Source organism: Lontra canadensis, unplaced genomic scaffold (genome assembly GCF_010015895.1).
Source record: "Lontra canadensis isolate GAN:19392208 unplaced genomic scaffold, GSC_riverotter_1.0 scaffold12, whole genome shotgun sequence".
Lineage (NCBI taxonomy): Eukaryota > Metazoa > Chordata > Mammalia > Carnivora > Mustelidae > Lontra > Lontra canadensis.
The window spans coordinates 23,022,025-23,041,331 of NW_022631006.1; the positions used below are offsets into that span (position 1 = coordinate 23,022,025).

General features: G+C 45.3%; 1 protein-coding gene across 8 annotated transcripts in view; it reads left to right on the forward strand.

Moving 5' to 3' along the window:
- The first annotated feature begins 5,027 nt into the window (after positions 1 to 5,027).
- The window catches only part of MEIS2 (Meis homeobox 2), a 206,284-nt gene continuing 192,004 nt past the window's right edge, over positions 5,028 to 19,307 (forward strand). For 3 of the 8 annotated variants that reach the window (XM_032856884.1, XM_032856886.1, XM_032856889.1), the window contains exons 1-6: positions 5,029 to 5,263; positions 6,469 to 6,701; positions 8,300 to 8,441; positions 9,151 to 9,201; positions 10,174 to 10,224; positions 11,023 to 11,172. In XM_032856884.1, coding sequence (XP_032712775.1) covers positions 5,252 to 5,263; positions 6,469 to 6,701; positions 8,300 to 8,441; positions 9,151 to 9,201; positions 10,174 to 10,224; positions 11,023 to 11,172 — 639 coding nt within the window. In that variant the 5' untranslated portion in view covers positions 5,029 to 5,251. Of the gene's footprint in view, positions 5,264 to 5,703; positions 5,826 to 6,468; positions 6,702 to 8,299; positions 8,442 to 9,150; positions 9,202 to 10,173; positions 10,225 to 11,022; positions 11,173 to 19,307 lie in introns of those variants that run through there. The other 5 variants (XM_032856885.1, XM_032856890.1, XM_032856887.1 and 2 more) reach the window with 4 other exon arrangements.

Sequence of the window (19,307 nt, forward strand, 5' to 3'; positions counted from 1 at the left end):
CAAAAAAGAAAAGGAAAAATAGAAAAGGAGCAGTTCTTAGAAGTCTTAGGGATGCTTCAATAAGAAAGAAGTGATTAAAAACAGACTAGACTCTTAAATTTGAGAGGCCCCATCCCCCCCCCCTCCTATTCACCCCACCCGATCAGGTCCCCTCCCTTTCACCTCTTTTTTTTAAATGCAGTGCCCCACCCCCACTCCAGAGCTAAGTAGCAGATTTGGGATTCTGAAGAAATAGGTTTCAGCATCCATATTTGTTCTGGGGCACTTGTAAAATGCGATTTGTAGAGGGTCTTTAGCCTTCTGATTGTCTTTGAATTGTTTTTACTGAAACAGATCTTTTGCAGTTAATGAGTCCCCACGCAGCTGGACAGCTCCTCTCGGACACTGAGAACTCTAACCCCAAAATGACCCCAATTTGACACCGCAAGATGAAATTTTACCGCCTGTTAAAACCATTTCCAGCCTGGGCAAAAGGAGCTGACTGTTGACGGAGGTGTGTGCCGCCTCCTGCGACCCCCATCTCGTGCCTGTCTCCTGGGCCTGCCCCACCTACTTTTCCTTCACCCCAAATGTGGAAGAACAGATGAGCCTCACAGCCTGGATGGGGGTGCAGAGGCTGAGCCTGGAGCATCAGGAACGTAATATCAGGCTAGAAATCAGAAAGTGTGTTTACCCCACTGCTCTGGAATTGAGTCTTATTGGACTGGCAAAATTGGAGAAGGTAGGGGGAGATCAGGAAGTTCTTAAATGTTTTTCGGCAAGCTGAAAATATCAGCAAGCTGGTGATTAAAAGTAATAATCTTTGAATTCATCAGATTGGCCAAGAACCGAAACCCTGATACACCTCCAACTTGATCTTGTGTGTAATCTATTGCACTGGAACGCTATTTTACGCATACAGTTCCATAAATGACATGCAACTAGGTAAGTGAAATCTCTTTAGTCGTGTGAAATTTGGGGTTCTCCCCTTAGGCAATTGGTGAATTTTTAAATGATGCAGATTTTCCTCCATTAGGGCTTCATTTTTAACACTCTCACACTTCTTAACAGAAGTCTTTGGAGTTAAAGATGATGTGGTTTTTTTTTTTTCTTTGAGTCTATCATAAAATGTCCTAATTCTCTCTCCCTCTTACATCAACCAGATTGTCCCTGTACTTTGCTTTAATGTATTCAGTACAATACAAAAGAAGTTACAGAATATTAGAAAGTAAGGAAGAAAGGAGTTCAGATTAAAATGATTTCTCATCGCAGAAAGGATTAAAACACATGAAAATCAAGTTTAAGCTTTTTTTTTCCCCCTTTGGTAAAACCCAAGATTATCATGGAATTATCAACCCATCATTAGTTTAACAACTGTTTGAAAATACAGAAATCATCAATCGCTTTGAATTGTTTTTACTCGGATACACTGCCACGTAAGAAATTTATGTATTTTTTTTAATCATGAAGTTTTTCTAAATAAAGGCTGTGGGGGATGCTAACTCACTTCACAGAACCACTATGAAAAAAAGCGGTGGTAAAAGCAGCAGAAGGTAGCAACGCTGAATGTTTAAACTCTGCAATGTAGAGGTTTGTTTCCAAGTTGATCTTCTACAAAAGGAGCATTTATCAAGGAAATTGAGTTTCTTTTTTAAAAGAGAAGTAATTGGCACTCACTATACAGGCTATTTAAAACAACAATAACCCTTTTGGCGACAATACATACGCAATATTGAAAATATGAACAACTGTTAGAATAAAAACCAAAAATCACTATAAACTTCTCAGCTAGCGGCGCTGCACGGGGAACTCGGATCCAGCAATTTAAAGATCTCTAGTAGAAAACGCTCCGCAGGCGAGACCAGATTGTTATTTTTCTCTCATCCTTCCCACCCCGGCTAAACTGAATTCACGTAACTGCGCTTGAAACAAAATTCTGCAAGGCAACTTTTTTCTTTTGTGTCTTCTTTCCTTTTCTACTCACCTTTTTTTATACGTCGACGAGCAACTCAGCAACAAATAGGGAGGATGCTTTTAATCTTGGAGTTCTTCTAGGGAAAAAAAAATCTGAGGATGGAGACGGACCCTCCCCACAACCTGTAGGTTTCACACCCGTTGGATCACACAGGCTTGAAGCCCGGCGTAAAAGTGCTGGCAGTCTGGTCTAGACTCTCCTCTCCGAAGCTCCGAGTGCCCGGCCGTCCCTGCTCTGGTCAACTGGGCAAATACCTCGCAGTCCGCAGCCCCGCTCCCTGGCGTCGCACTACCCTCGCCTCTGCCAGCCCCTCCGCACTATCTTTATATGTGAGGGCCGATTTCCCGCAGACATCATTGTTATGATGGCTCATTTAATCAAACTGTTTAATTGCTCTGGTAATCACTATCATCATCATAGGTGCTCAATCATTCATTATTTTTGGAGGGCTTTATTGACCTCCGGAGCTCATTCCCCACTCCTATTAAAACGGGGCCAAATTTCTCAGACTTAGCTTGGTGTCTCAGCAGGCTGCGATGTAAGCTCAGTTGAGTGTTGCCTGAAAGCTTACAGTGAAGCAGAGAAGATGGAAAGCGCTCCCCCACCCGCGCGCCCCAAGCTCATCTGCGCCCCCCCCCCCCCCCCACACACACACACACCCCTTTTATTTTCCCTGTGCTTCCCATCCCCCGGGAAGTCGGGTCAAAGTCGCGCGCGGAAAATACCCTACTTTCTACTCTCCAGAATGAATTCAAAGTTGGAGAGGGAATCGGCTGTTGAGGAACAATCTGTTTTCGAGTCTCTGGGTCAGGGACCATGAACCGGGCAAGAGCGAGGAGCAAGGGAGAGAGGGTGCTCTCGGAGCACACAGGGCCGGACTTCTGGGCAGGCGGGAGCCGGGGGAGGGGGGTGCGGAGTGGGCAGCTGCGCAGCGCGCTCTGGTTGACCATAACTCCGCCCCCAGCTCCAGGCTCGGAGTGATTGACGCATGGCCACCGGGAAACCCTCGGCGTCGAGGTGAGGCTGGGTGCAGCTCCAGCCAGGGATTGGGTGAGACACCGGCCAGAACTACTTTCTACACAAACCAAGTGGGATATTTACCTTCCTTCCCTCCCCCCGACCCCTCTTTTCCTTTTTGGAAAAGTTCTTACGGAGTCGGTCGGTCTTCCCCATGTAGAGGAGTTGCCCGGTACAATTAACACAACCATCAGCTGGCGTTACCACGCTCCGGCCTCTGCACCCTGGGCGACCACAACAAAGCTGGGCAGGGTATACCGGCCAATTCTCCCTGCAAGGCATCTTATCTCTCTCCCTCCCTCTGTCTCCCGTGCTTCCCAGCTCTAAGTGAGAGCCACTTCAGAGGCGCACACTAGAGGCGCGCACACAGAGGCGCGCGCGCGAGCGCACACACACATACACACACACACACACCCTTTTGGCGACATCAGACAACATCAAACACCCAAACGACTCCTCCCCACTTCCTCCCTCCCAATTCCACCGCTGCCCCCAGAGACTCTCCCGGGTGGCCGTTGTCCACACAGCTAGGAGAGAGTCCTGTCTGAGTTAAGTTGATCTCTTCTTGTCCTGGAAAAATTAAATGTTGACAACAAGGGTGCTGGATGTGCTCAGGAAAGAAAGTACCACTTGAAAAAAAAAAAAACCAAGAAAACAAAAAAAAAACTATAGTTCCGCAGTAGTACGGTTTGCAGAGCCTGCTGCCCCTGGATGTTAGCAGAAAGCCCTCAGGGGCGCAGTAATCGGCTGGCAGAGGAGTGGGGGCCCGCGAAATTAAAAGGAACAAAAGCAAGAGCGCCGTGCCAAATGTCACCGAAACGACCCCATTAGGCTTGAGCCCGGTGTAATGGGAAAATGAACTAGAACTAAGTTTGAAAAAAAAAAAAAATCATAAGAGCTGAGGCTGTACCGTACTTTCCCTGTGGTTTTCTGCAGTTTTCCTCTCTGCGCTCTCCCTGTCCTCTTCATTCTCTCCCTCTTTCCTCTCTCTAGCGCGCCCGCCCTCATGCGCGCGCCGTCGGCCGCGCGCGCGCGCGCGCGCGCGAATACACACACACACACACTCTCTCTCTCTCTCTCTCTCTCTCTCACACACACACACACACACACACAGCCCTCTCCCTCCCGCCCCCCCTCCCCCCCCCCCCCCCCCCCCCCCCCCCAGCCGGGGCCGTCCGATCGCACTCGCTGCATATCAGAGGCTCCGCGCGGCGCGCTCCTCCTCGCTCCCGCTCCCCACTCCCGGGATGTGTCTCCGCCGTACGACGGGCTATGGCCACCACGACTTCCGGGTTCCGTCATTTCGTTCTCCCGCCGCCGACCCGCGCCGCCAAACTGAGGCTCTTCTATAAGCCAGGCAGCAGCCAACCTGCCAACACCTACTGACACTCACTCATCTCCCAGAGAGAGAAAGAGAGCGCGAGAGAGCGAGCGCGAGAGAGCGAGCGCGAGTGAGAGCGAGCGAGCGAGAAAGAGAGAGAGGGAGAGACAAAATACCTACCAGGAAAGGGGGGGAGGAAGTCCAATTTTTGCAAACTATTCATTTTTTTTTCTTGATTTTTCCCCTCTGCTTTCTTTGAACGATACTTTAAAGAGAGAGGATCATATTATAGATACCGCGGGGGCCAAGCTAAAAGAGGGGGGGAGGGGGGAGGAAAAAATTCAAGAAGCAGAAACCCCTCGCGGAGTTTTACTGGAAGAAAAAAAACGGGTCTGAAAGATTCCTCCTCTTCATCATCATCAACCATCATTCATTCACTACCTTGACATTCCGGGCTTTGATTGACAGCTGGAGTGGCAAAAAGCCATGAAACACGACAGTTCGGTTACATGTGGGCTGCTGACGGGCCGCTCGTAACCTTCAGTTCGGGGGCTTGACAATTTTTTTTCTTCTGTTTCTTCTTTTTCTTTTCTTTCTTTTTTTTTTTTTTCCAACTGAGGGGAAGAGAAGAGAAAGAGGGGGAAAGGAGGACCGAAAAGGAGGAGGAGGGGAGGGGGGAGGAGGAGGAGGTGGAGGAGGAGGAGGAGGAAGATCAGGAGGAGGAGGAAGAAGAGGAAAAAAGAGAAAAAGAAGAAATATCACAGAAAAAAAAAAAAAACTCTTCGTTGTCTTGCCTGGGCTTTTTTTTCCCCCCTAAAAATAACATATTGGAGAATTGGGAGAAGTCTTTTTGGTTTGGAAAAAAAAAAAAAAAGGAATCTTCAGCCTAGATCACTTTCTTATCCGGACTGGGATATTAAATATACGACACATCCAGGAGTTTATTGGAGCGCAGACTGATGGCGCAAAGGGTAGGTTTAAATCTCCAACACTTACCTAGATATAAATCCTCTCCTAAGAGGGGCCTGTCCCGATGCCTCCTCTCCCTTCAACGCTGCTGCTTCTCGCTGCTTGATGATGGCGGCCAGTATTTAAAAAAATAGCAGCAAAATTATTCATCGGCTTTTCCCCCCCGTGCCTCTGCGTGTGTGCGAGTGTGTGTGTGCGTGCGTGTGTGCGTGTCTGGGCGCGCGTGTTCCAGCGCTGTGCGAGCGGGCGGGCGGCGAGTGCGTGTGAGTGGTGTGTGTGCGTGTGCAATTGTTACACGCTTTCGCCTCGCTCCAGCTTTTACCCCAGCAGCGCGATTCCCCCGGTTCTCCTGCTGCCGCCGCTGCCGCTGCTGCGCCGCTGCCGCCGCTGCTCCCGCGGCTCGGGGCGGGCACGGGCTGCGTAGGAGCCGCCGCCGCCGCCGGGGCCGCCGCTGGGGCCGCGCCGCCGCAGCCGCTGCGCCGCCGCCTAGACTAGCCTGGGCTGCTTGTTTTGTCTCTGAAATTGACAAGGACGCAGGGAATCCGCTGCTAAATAATGTTTCTGGTAACTTTCACGTTATTCCCCCCTCCCCTCCACTCCCTGCCCCCGGGGAGGCACTGGCCCCAGTCTTCCCTCTTCCTCGGCGTTCTCCTCCTGATTATTAGCGTTTTTCTTCTCTTTATTTTGTTTCATTTCGCCTTTTGATTTATTGGATCTTCGGGAGGAGGCGAAGGGGGGTGAGGGGTGGGATCCGGGGCTTCCTCCTCACACTAACTCCACTTCTCCCTCGGTTGGCTCGCTACGATTCTGCTGCCTCCGGCCCGAGCGGGACCTCCCGGCGCCCCCTCAGTCCCTGGCCTCACTGCCCCCTCTCCCTACTCTAAACGCTGCTCTTGGTTCATACTTTTTCATTTTAAAATTTAAAAACATTTCCCCCCGCAACTTTCAACTCGTTGTTCGGCTGGTTTGGTTTCTGTGTGTTCAACTCGTGCTCGGTACTTTTCTCCTTTCTGACTTTGTTTTTATTTCTCCCCCTCTCTCTCTCCCCTGCCTGCCCCCTCTTCCCTTCGTCTTTCTCCCCTGCCCCCCCACCACCTCTATTCCTTTCCACTTCTCTCCTTGCTTTCTTCTCCCATCTTCTTTTTCTATTCCCCCTCGGCTCTCCCTCACCTCCCGCGCCCCCCTCCCCCTTGCCGGGTTCCGACAGTACGATGAGCTGCCCCATTACGGCGGGATGGACGGAGTAGGGGTGCCTGCTTCCATGTACGGAGACCCTCATGCGCCGCGGCCGATCCCTCCGGTTCACCACCTGAACCACGGGCCGCCGCTCCACGCCACGCAGCACTACGGCGCGCACGCCCCGCACCCCAATGTCATGCCGGCCAGCATGGGATCCGCTGTCAACGACGCCTTGAAGCGGGACAAGGACGCGATCTATGGGTAAACCAACCCCCCCCCTCCCGACCCAGCATACTGTTTGTGAGTGCGAGTGTGTGTTCGTCTCTGTGGGGGTTGAGGGGATGGTCGACTAAGTGGGGAGTTATTTCTTCGGGGGAGGGGGATGGGAACCGCTTGCCTTCAGAAAGGACAGAGAAGGGGGCCTGCTCTTCTTCGCCTTAAGTGTAAGTCCCCGAAAGATAAAGCCTCCTCCACCCCCACGGCCCCGTCACTCCGGACCCCACAGCCCAGAGTGACTGAGTCCTGAGAATCTTGCCAGGGCCTTCTCCCCAAGGACGGGATTCCTGGCCAAAGGACGCAGAATTGGTCCTTCCAGGCCCCCTAACAGAGGCCTTGACGAAGGAGAAAGTTTCCTGCAGATGAAGAGCAACTTTGGGGGTTTTTTGTTTTGTTTTGTTTTGGTTTTTTTTTCGCCCTCTTGTTTCCTACCGAGAGTCTGGGAGTCACTAAATGCAGCTTGAGCTGGAATCAGGGCTGTTTCTGTCGGCCAGGAAGTCCTAATCACCCACTTCTTAATTCTCTGTAAATAAAGGGGTAGACCTTGAAGTGCAGCGGGCTGGAAGGGACTGCTGCTTGCACAGAGCTGCTCTTAGGAGGAGTGAGGGAGATGGCTGGAAATCACATATTTTATATTCTGAGGGAACTCGGAGAGGGATGGAGGTGCATGGTCCCAAAGTGTACCGCTGGTGCTCTCCTAGTTGAGAGGAGGTGGAGAAGGCGGCGGTTTGCCGAGGGGAGGGGATGGTTGGTAAACGGCAACTGAGTCTGAAGCCAGAGGCCGCAAGCATCCCGAAGTGCAGCTAAGCCGCCCGGAGGAACACAAAGGGCAGACGCGCACGCACACTTCCAAGTTTTAACACTCGATTTATTTATTTTTGCCTGCTGGAGAAATGTGGTCTTTGGAAGGAAGCTCTTGGGCGTTTAGCATTCCTATTATTTTGGCCCCCGCACACGGGCTTTACTAGAAGTCGAGCAAACAAGTTTATAAGGCAAGGGGGTGAAAAGGTTGGAAGAGCACACTCTCCGATTTAGGTGTAAGAAATACCACTTTGGGTGTATATTATAGGTGAAGCCTTCGGCCTCCTTCAAAGTAACCCTTAATATGGAGTGTTAAAAATTTTTTCTTTCTTTCTTTCTTCTTCTTTTTTTTTTTTTTTTTTTTTTAATTTCACAGACCGTTCCTTTCTTGAGAGGTCAGGGCTGGGTATCAGGAGGTTGGTTCCGCGGCCTCTGTAGTGTGGGGATTGGGTCTGGATCAACTCCCAGCTCCAGACTGCCTGAGCTGCTTGGATGTTTCATTACTTCCAACTGAGGCTTTTCTTACTTGTTGGGCTGAAGTGGCCAGGGGCTTCTCTGACTAGATCTGAGGGACTCCTGAGCTGAGGGAAAGGGCCAGGCCGTTTTTCCTTTCTATTTCTGACCCAGGCTCGGCTGGCTAAGGAAGGGTTGTAAAGTGTGATGCGTGCCTGTTTTATTAAAGAAGGAATCCGAACCCTCCAAACTTGTTGATTACAGTTCTTGCTCCTTCCCCTCTGCACCCCGTCTCCGTGTGTGTGTTTCTGCGTGGCGCTGCCCGTTAGGCACCCGTTGTTTCCTCTGTTAGCTCTGGTCTTTGAGAAGTGCGAGCTGGCGACCTGCACTCCCCGGGAACCCGGAGTGGCCGGCGGGGACGTCTGCTCCTCCGACTCCTTCAATGAGGACATCGCGGTCTTCGCCAAGCAGGTCCAACCTTCTTGACCCACTCACCCTCCTGCAGACCCTCACTCCCCCTCCCCTTTCCTCCGAGCTTTACTTGAAAGAGGAGGAAAAGGCAGGGACACCCGATCTGTTCCTCTGGCCCAGTCCGTCCTCTTCGCCTCCTCCCCATCCCTGAGCCTGGAGGCGAATTGGAAGCAGAGATAAATATGGGTGTTTGTTTTCCCCCCCAGCCAGGAATACAGGGGCTCGACCCTCGAATTAAAGTTGACCTACTCCTAATCTGGGGCTTGGCCTTTTCTCCCGCCTGCAGCTACTTGAACAAGTATTGGGGATAGGGGCTGTGAGGCACCCGAGAGTGCCCGGGAGGGAAGGAAGCTGGGCGCCTCTCGGGTCAGTCTACGCAGGGCGCTAAGGTGTGGGAGGCTGAGAGTCACAGCCCCTTAGACGGCTGGTTGAGGGGGGACTCGGTCCCAGAGAACGGCCCTGAATTCCCAGCAACAGCTTAGCAGTTCCAGGTGGCCCTTAATGGGGCCAGGAGTAGAAGGCCCCAGCACTTTTTCAGCCGAACCCACTAATTTAAGGCACTAGTTTGTTTCATGTATTTTACCAAAGCCCCTCTCCTCTTCTCTGCCACTGCCCTTCCACCATACCCACTCACAAGGTTTAGTCCGTGACAGCGTTTTTCTTTTAAGGTGAGGTGGTCATTCATGTGGACTGTCCCTGCTTCTTACAGGTTCGTGCTGAAAAGCCACTTTTTTCCTCAAATCCAGAGCTGGACAATTTGGTAAGGCATACCGTTTCTTGCCTTTCCCCAGCGTGCTCCTCCTCCCCACCCCACCTTGCCTAGAAGCACCCACTTTCCTCCCGGAGCTCCGGGGAGTTGGAGCAGAGCTTCTTTTGAAGCTCACGAACGACAGGGAGGAAGAGGGAACAACTTAGAGCCCCCGCAAGGGCGATGGAAGGTGAGGGGTGGGATGGACGTCAGGGAAAGTGGAGGCCAGGGAGCAGCAGGCGGGGACACAGCGCCCAGAGTGTGCAGGGGATGAGTCCCTGGTCTCGGCCGGGGGAGCGAGGCTGCGAGACGTGAGTTATTTCCTCTGTTTGCCTGGGTAGGCAGCCGAGCCCCCGGCAGCTCACCCGAAGGAAGTAACCGCTGGCGCAGCGGCGGAGGGCGGGTGGGGAAACGGGGGGGGGGGGGGGAGGTATGGGGCGCGCGGGCGCAGGCCACTTTTAGGTGCGATTCTTTTGCTAATTTGCACAATTTCAATATTAAAAGTACTTAAATCCGCTTTCAAAGGCCTTGCTTCACCATTCATCTGGAGTATTTCCTTCTTCAGTAAGGACGGATTTCGCAGGGTGTACGGTTCTAAAAAGCTTTCTCTCCGAAGAAGCGGATTTTTTTTTTTTTTTTTTTAAATTTGGTTTGAGGTCGAGAGAGGGGACGGTTAAAGACTCAGGCGGAGAAAGAAGGCCTGGACCTAGGAAAGCAGTCCTCACGAGTAGCTCAGTGAACACAGGGGGCAAAGATATTAGATGCTTCGGCTCAGGTTGAGTCAGATTCCTACCCCGTGGCCAATGAGGCAGAGATGAGCAGTAATCACTTGGTTTTCCTGACGATTTCTTGATGTGTGGGTTTTGCCTGGCCACTTGTCTGCTTCTTCCCCCACCCCCAGCTCAATTCCCTCACCACCCCCCCCCCAGCTCAGGACTTCTGAGTCACAGAGCCTTAACTCCACACTCTAAACTTTTCTTTCAGATGATACAAGCAATACAAGTACTAAGGTTTCATCTTTTGGAGTTAGAAAAGGTAAGCAGAGAGTGACACTCCTCATTTTGATTTAGCCGCTTTCCTTTCTTAGTTGAGTAGGGATGTCTTTTAACAAACCTCCGGTCTGAGGGATTGAACCCCTGGAGGTTATGAGCAACTTGTTACCATGTCCTTCCTTCAAATTGCTGCTGGACCCAAGGGCTCAGAGGATGGGTGAATCAGGACAGCCCTTCCTGCTCCCCTACCTCACCCCCTCCCGCCTTTCCCCCTAGGCATTCAGGATTATTCTGAAATGCAGCAAACCATTTGTATTACTGGACATTCGCCTGCTTGCGTCTCTATTAGCTTAGCTCACCCTCAGACCAGAGCAAGTGTTAGGTGCAGGCAGAAGGATCTTCCTCGCTGGGGTGACTTTACATTGCTCTGCAGCTCAATCACTGTCCCCCGGAAACGTGCAAAACTCTTAGCTTATTGAATCGCAAATGCCAACGCTATTCCCAGTTCCAGCGTTCTAACATTGTGATGTTATCATCAAATCGGATTTTCCCCCTTGGACTCCCAGTCTGAGCCCAGTTATTTCCAGTCCTGTTTCTTCTCTCTTTATTGTAACTTGTTGCTCAGGGAAGTCTCTGGAGAATAATATCTGCTGCAACAATTGCTCTATTGTTTCCTTGCCTTCAAGTATTACACCCATTAATTAGAGTTAGTTTGGAAGACATTGCACTGTTGCTCTTTCCAAATGTAACCTTGCAACCTGATTTTTTCCCCTTTAAAAATGAAACAAAACAATAACAACAACAATATGAGCTGAACCCTCCACCATGACCCTCCTTTTAGGTCCACGAACTGTGTGATAACTTCTGCCATCGGTACATTAGCTGTTTAAAGGGGAAAATGCCCATCGACCTTGTCATTGATGAAAGAGACGGCAGCTCCAAGTCAGATCACGAAGAACTTTCAGGCTCCTCTACAAATCTCGCTGACCATGTAAGTCTGAGAGCCCTTTCGCATTCTTTTGAGACCACTGGGTAAAGCATTAAAAAACAAACAAACAAAAAAACTTGTAACATTTAGCTAAGCTTAAACTTAGTTTTCTTTTAAATGATCTGGTCTCTTTGGGACTCTTTTCTCCCTTTCTCACTACCTCTGCCATACCCTTCATCTTCGTTTGCCCTTTCCTGGCCCCTTTGCTTATTTATGTGGAGAACCAAAGAAACCAGGGAGTTGATAGAGTGATTTGTGCTCTTAATGTGTAAAGTTCCCTGGATTTGGTGGCTGGAGTGTTAGCAAATTGTCTGTTTGATATGGTGACTGCTGTCTTTTCTGCTTCCTCAACTCTGTGTAATCAGTGCAGCCGGGACAGAGAGGCAAGTCAGCTAGCAGGACAGGGTTGGGGAGAGAGAGAACTGAAGGACAAGAGGAACCGGGGAGGAGGGCCGATTTCCCAGTCTCTCACAGAGATGACAGTCCGGAGAATTATTGGCAATCTTGCATTGCATTAGAAATAACAGAAGGAGTGAACACATTACAATTCTCCGAGCTCTTGCTCTATAGAAACTTATTGTCAGTATATGGACTTATTGCCAAGTGCCTGAAGCATCTTCATAATAAAAGACAGTAACTTTGATGAAACAGTTATTAACAATGTATTACAGAAAGCTGAAGGGAATTGCGATTGAGTAACCATAGGTTCGTGGTTGAATTTTAACACTTAAACAGTTGGTGAATGGAGACACAGTATAGTAAGGAGTGACTGTGTATGTCAGGCCAGGATGGGAGATTTCTTTCTATTCTCTGTTTTTAATCCTATTTTGGAACCGAGTTAGGGAGTCTGATGTTTAAAAAAAAAAAGAAAAGAAAGAGAAAAAAAAAAGCATATGTAGTGAGACTGAAAATTTGAAAAAGAAGCAAAGAGAAGAAAGATTGCAGCTGGTAGGAAAGGCAGGAGTGGCAAGGTTAAAGAGTGGGTGTGAACAGCAGTTTATTTATAGGAACTCAAGCCGGGGGTGGGGGACATAGATTATATTCAGTTGAGCTTACAATTTAAGTGATATAGGCTATAGTCTAATAACTTGCTGGCTGAAAGATTAACTTAACATTTCGTGGAGTTAAACAGGCTTTGAGGCTGGAAGGCAACCTGTACCACCCCCCCCCCCATTCCTGAGTGTTAAGAGGAATGGGTTGAGATGTCTTGAGAATAAACCTTCTGTGAGGTTATCTTCCCCACCCTCCAAAAAAAAAAAAGTTTTGAAAATATCCAGTCATACATTTTAATTATGAGCCTTTGTACTGTATGGAATGCTAGCCTGAGAACAAAAGTTTAAAAAAAGAAAGAAAGAAAGAAAGAAAGAAAGAAAGAAAGGAAACGTCAGTCCTCCTGATTGTCTAGTTCTGAGACAGAATAAATACTATAGCATTGAAAGCTCCTACTGCTATCTTTACTCTTGGCTTTTTCCGTCATGATGGGGTGAACTTTGAGGGGCTCTCTTGTATTTGAGTGTGTTAACTAAAATCATAAGGATGCAGAAAGCAGCTATGGAAAGTTTACTTGCTGATATGTGGCTATATGATGAGTGGTGTTGGTCCACAAGGCATGACACTCCATTAGAAATTGTTGTTGTTGTTGTAATTTATTTGTTTATTTTCACTGCTTCCTGTTTCTCAATTCAAATGCAACCTGCAACGTTGGGGGTATGAGAAGGAATCTAGTTCCACGGTTTGTAGGATGAGAGGTTCACAGTTATCTACAGCCAAAAATGTTTCTCATGACATTTCCAGGGGTCTCGACTACTTGGTTTTCTAGAATAGTTTCTTGGCAACTGTTTTTCAAGTGGATGTATGGAACTAGAACATGCCGGTAATTGCAGGGAAGAGATAAGATAAACTAGGCTGTCTAGAGTATTGGCCGATAGTGCCCGTTTATGAAACTATTGTAATATTTAAATTATACTAAAAAAGGAAGTGGTACCTAAGAGGATAGTGCTTTAATAATTGAACAATCATCATCTTTGGATAAAAGAGTCAACTGTAACATTTGTTGCTCCTCTTTCAGGCCCCCAATCAACTAAAGATGACAACTGATTTATTTTGAACCCATGAGGGCTTGCCACCTCATTGGGCATCATAATTTAAAGCCTTTTATTTCCTAGAGTTCTGAACTATAACATTTTTACTTTAGCCCCCTGCTATTTGTTTTGAAAGGAAGCAATAATTTGTTCCACCAGCACACCGAGTGGGAAATGGCGAGATTTGCTTCAGACTTGAATTTTATGCAGGAGGAGAGAGAAAACCTTGCAGAGTTTTCACCATTTTTGCTATTTCTGTATCATAGGTGCATTGGTTATATTCCTTTCCAAGCCTCCCCCTACAAAGCGAATTCTCTCGTGTGTCTGCCTCTTTTGCAAGTCCACCCTCCCTTCCCACCCCGCCCCCCCCACCAAAAAAGGGGAAAATACCCCAGAACTACTACCTGCGAAGTGGTATGAGTGGGACATTTTCAGCATGTAAATGTGTCCAATTTGAATCTCCAGGTTTATTTTTTCATTTGCTTTGATATGCATATTTAATACATTGCCCCAGGCTGGATCTCATTTGGTGCACGCTGGTGCAGGGGTGATGATGAGCCACTTCAGAAGGCCTGAGACAGCGTGTTGTTTTCTCTGTTTTATCTGTTGGCCCACTATTCTGATCTACTGCGCTTCCTCATGGTTTTATTTGCACATGAAATGCCGAGAGCATTTCAACTTATTGGCTATGAATAATGACAGCTAAAAAAGAAGTGTAGTTTAATTTGTTGTGTGCCAAGGTTTCTCTTGTGGAGGTGACAGTTTGTGACAGCTGTTTGACACCCCCAAAACACATACACCTCTATACTTATTAAGTGGTATCAAGCTGCACTGTGTGTGTGTGTGTGTGTGTGTGTGTGTGTGTGTGTGTGTGTGTTTAAGGAAGGCTTGGGCAAGGGGAGAAAGAGTGAAAGAGAGAAAAGAAAGAATAAGTGTAATTTTGCATGGTGGAAAGCAGGAGAAAAGCGTCAGGAGCAAAATATTAGGTGCCAAAATAGACTTCTATTTTCTTATTGAAAAATTTGAAAATAAAACTGAATGAAAGTAATGGCTACAAATATCTTGAAAGCAAGTATTTTTGGCAGGCTTTTAAGAATGAGTTTTATATACTATTACACAGTAAATCAGGATGTTGTCACGCTGATTTCACATTCTGTAATTTTATGTAAATAATCTGATGTAACATTGTTAAAAGACAACCAGGGTGTCCTAACCTTTTGTACATTACATTCATTTAAGATACTAAACTAGTTCATTTATTATCGACATTTACATGATGGGTATGATGATAAAAGGAAGTTTGCAATTAAATAGAAAATAAAATGTGTAACACTGGCCCCTATTTTGTTGTTTTTAGTAAATTCATAATGAATGCTTACATTTTTGTATTATAATACAGTTTCTTTTATATTCTTATTAAACATGAGAGTAATTGTTGTAGGTAGGAAACAACTATTACAGTATTCTTTGGAATATTGGGAAGAAGAAAATAAGATGGTGAAAGGAAATAGAGCTCTATTTTCCAGCTGCAATTCATGTTAAGTTTCTCAGACATTCAAATTTATTATGTTTAAAATAAACATGTCAAGAAACCAATTCTTTAAAAAAAAACTTTCAATTTGAAAACTATTGTGGAATATTCATGCTTTTCCTAGTCTGTAGTATTTCTAAATGATAGGTGATATCCACACTTGCTACTTTACATAATTTCAGGTCTAGTACAGAAAAAAATAAAATATATCTTTACGTGTGAAGATATCACATATCTTTAGATCAATGTTAGATAAATGAAATATATCTGTTTGAAAGACATTCTCTGAGCCAAGCTCTATTTGCCTGAAGTGAATACAGTTATATTATTATTTCTAATTAATGTTCATAAGGAACTCATTTATTAATTTTTTGGATGAATTAAGTATAAGGAAGAAAATACAACTTTATCTGTTAATAGTTAATGACAGGTGACTTAAAATTGGCTCTGATAATATGATTAATAAAAGAAAAAAATATTCTAATTTCTATGTTGAAAGCTGTAATTTAGCTGAAGATACACTGTTGTTTTCTTTTCCATCTCTGAAATGTCAAGTTTATTTACCTGTATACAGCTTCTAAAAATGGGTTAAGAACCTACAGGCAAGTGTCTAGAGGTAAAATCTATTAGTACCTGGAAAGTCAGCAGGGATTAGGCAACAAGGAGAGGGATAGGTTTAAGTGATTGGCCTATAGGATATCAAGGGGGAAATAATGGGATTTGATAATGATATTAATAATACAAATGATTTATTTTATCAGATAGTTTCTTAAGTTCTAGACCTTGCAGTGTCTTATGCAGTGTCTCCATTCCAGGAAAGTTCTGCCTCTGAGTTCTTTCCACCAATTCAGCATGGTGGGGGTCATGGGTTTTCTGTCGTTATTGTTGTGTAGCTTCTGGAGGTTGATAGCTCCGCTGTCAATTTCCCACTCAAAATAATTATATTATTTAAATCACTTTGGGTGTGCGGTTGAAGTATGTTTTCAGTGTAACTGTGATGAGATGAAGTCAAACACACACTTGACCACCATTGACATTCACTATCAGATTAGAATTTTGATACTTTAAAAATGAATTTCCCATTTTTTTTTCAGACTGAATGTTTTATGAATATCCCAACACAATTCAGAGTTATAGGAGACATTTTCTAATGTGATGGTATACCAACAAAACAAGAAATTTCTATTTTTTCTAAAAGTTAAGTAGAGCAATCCATTTTTTTTTAATTTTGGAATTCATTTTTAGAATTTGCAAAGAGTACTTGCCACTTCTTTGAGAGTTACTCACATATTAGTTCCCAAAGCACAACAGAGGGTGGAAGCAGGGAGATGAGGGAAAGACCCCAGCTCTATTTACATTTTTAAAGAGTGAGTCCATGTTCTGAAAGCATGCATGGTTCTCCTGAGTTCTTATGTCAACTTTAGAATAATGAAGTTGAAACTCCAACATTTTTTTCAAACCATACTATTAACATTTTTAACTTTTGTAGGCTTGAATACCTCATGATAGATGTCCTCATCTTATTTAAAAAATATTTTCTGCACAATGTTAATTGGGAACTAAAACATCATACGGTCATAGGAAATATGTTACACATTAATTATGTGTAGTGATGCAAGCATATATTACCTTTGTTGTTTAAGCATATTGAGTCAAATTAATCTTATATGCTTCATTTGCTGGTTGAAATATCTTTATATATGTTTACTATAGCTTTCTACCTGCAAGCACAGGGTCTGAATTAGTCTACTGTATTGTTTAAGTTCATATAAAAATTTTGACTTTGTGTTATATATTACATGTTAGTTGTGTAGTTTCTAGAAAATCAAATACTTATTTTAAAGTTTTTCTTTTTTTAATTATAGAAATAAGAAGTAGAAGTGTCCTTAGGGATTATCTTGCTTAAGTTCTTAATTTTAAAGAGATGGAGGGAGCAAGTCCCAGGGAAATGAAGTGCATCACTTGCTCAAGGACACATGATCTGTTAGGGGTGGCACCCTCGTGTCTTAATTCGAACCTAATGCTCTCTCTGCTATCCCACATCCATTTTCACTCGGGGTCTAAGATGAGTCTCAGATCATTTTAGATAGCATTGGTGTGTAGTATGTCTTTTGCTTTCCACCTTGAATCCTAATACATTTCACTTCCCTTCTCAGTTTTGCATTTATTTAGAAATGCTCCTACATTTTACTCCATTGTCTTTTTGCAATGGGAGAACCATGAGCTTTGTGGAATCACTTAAACAGGGCAATACCACCAATTTACCAGGACTTACTAAGTATTTTCCTGTGAGCAGGTCCCCACAGAAATGCCATAGGGGTGTAAAATATTACAATTTTCACCATATCTGCAACCTCAACAAAAGAGGCCTGCATATGTTTTGCTTCCTATGCCCAGTGACTCCTGTCCTATCTGTGCTCTTTCCCAGATTTAGCAAAATTCAATAATGGTGCTAAATCTTTTTTTTTTTTTTTTTCCAAGGGAGAAAACACAGGCAGAATTGTGTTTTCTAGGGAAAGCTCTGTGTAAATGAGAAACAGAGGAGAATAACAGAATGATCTCCTGTGGCCTCGCTACTACAAGCTCTCCCCATCTTGTCTCATGCTTTTATATTAATTACAACTTGCATTATCAGCTGTGAGTCTGTAGCCCAGCAAATAGAAAATACTGCCCCTGGAGACCTAGCTTCTTGTATCTATTTTCCATCTCCTTCTATTGTGTTCCACTCAGTATTCACTGCTTTTCTCCTGCTAACACTGCTCTTTAACGCAATTACGTAAGAGCAAGAAGAGTACCATATTTGACTCCCAATTATTAAAGCCGCTGGGAATAGAAACATGTTCCTTCCTTGCCCTCGGGTGTCTTCAGGATACTTGGGTTGAAGCACAGGACACGTAGAGTGCAATGGGTCTACCTGAGTGCTCGCACACACACGTGCACTCAGAGAGCATCTCTTTATTTTCTACTTTCATCATGTGTTGTACACGCTTTCATATGCCACTTTGGTTTCAAGATTCTCTAAACTTCTGCATATGATTTGGCAGGAAGTCAGGCAGTTGTTCTTGAAGGATGTAAACTTGGAAACTATCTAGGGAGGGGGAAAAAAAAGAAAGAAAGAGGTTGTGATACAAACAAATATTTCAGTCTCAGGAAAAAAATAAAAAAACAGTGTTATGAGTAAAGGATTATATTTTATCTATCTGTGTAGGTTGTAATTTTTTATGACCACAAAGGTAGCAATTCCTTATTGACCAGATAATCAACGTTTGTCACCATGGTGTAGCTGGATAGGAACTTTGGGGTAACTTTGGGATAACCTCACAGCCCTGAAGGCCCAGAGAGATCCATCTGTTTTTCCTACTTTCCTTCTTTCGAGTCAGAGAAATGCCATGGTTTCTCCTTAGTCTGTGTCAGTCTTTCCAACAAGGTCATAGTACTTGAGACACTCTACGGAAATAAACATCTCATGACACTTGTTGGGCTAGTATTTTTGAGGATGTGGAGGAGAAAAGAGAGGAGATGGGGGCATGGCATGTTAAATAGTGAACATGAACAAGTTGTAGGACTGGGCTGAAAACCGAAGATCCAACTCACTTAGAGGAATCAGCTGCTTTTAAAGTAAAATTGGCTTATGTGGTTTATTTCCCACCCCTTTGCTTTAGAAAACACCCCCTCCAGAAAACCACCGGAAGAAGTACACTGAATTGTAAATGAATGAGGTCTGTCTTTTAAAAACGCAGCACAGGGGTGCCTGGGTGGCTCAGTGGGTTAAAGCCTCTGCCTTCAGCTCAGGACATGATCCCAGGGTCCTGGAATCGAGCCCCGCATCGGGCTCTCTGCTCAGTGGGGAGCCTGCTTCCTCCTCTCTCTGCCTGCCTCTCTCACTGCTTGTGATCTCTCTGTCCTGTCAAATAAATAAATAAAATCTTAAAAAAAAAAAAAGAAAATTTAAAAACGCAGCACAGGTTTGACTGAGGGGGGCCAGCCAGTATTTTCAGTAGGGGAAGTCCTTTCGAGCAGTAGCTCCAAGTCACTCTAGGGCCCAAAGAGAAAGACTTGCTTCATTTGAATGATGATATAATAGTTGTTGGATGACATTTATCTTAAAACATAGTTGAGATGCTAGTGGTTAATTATTGTAATTTTCATGAGGGATAAGGAGCTTTTATAGCAGCCTGCTTAATAAAAAGTCTGCAGTGCATAAAATTAACATCACTCACTGTATACACGGAAAAGTTTAACTAGGTGAATGTGGTTCAGTTATTTCATTTTCTAAAAGAAGTCTCTAGCCAGTGTTCTTGTAGGACTAAACTCATGCCATGCTATTGTTTGTTTGTTTGTTTGTTTCTTTCTTTCTTTTTTTTTTTTTTTTTTTTTTTTTTTTTTTTTTTTTTTTTTTTTTTTAGATTTTTTTTTTTATTTATTTATTTGACAGACAGAGAACACAAGTAGGCAGAGAGGCAGGCAGAGAGAGACGGAGAAGCAGGCTCCCTGCTGAGCAGAGAGCCCGATGTGGGGCTCGATCC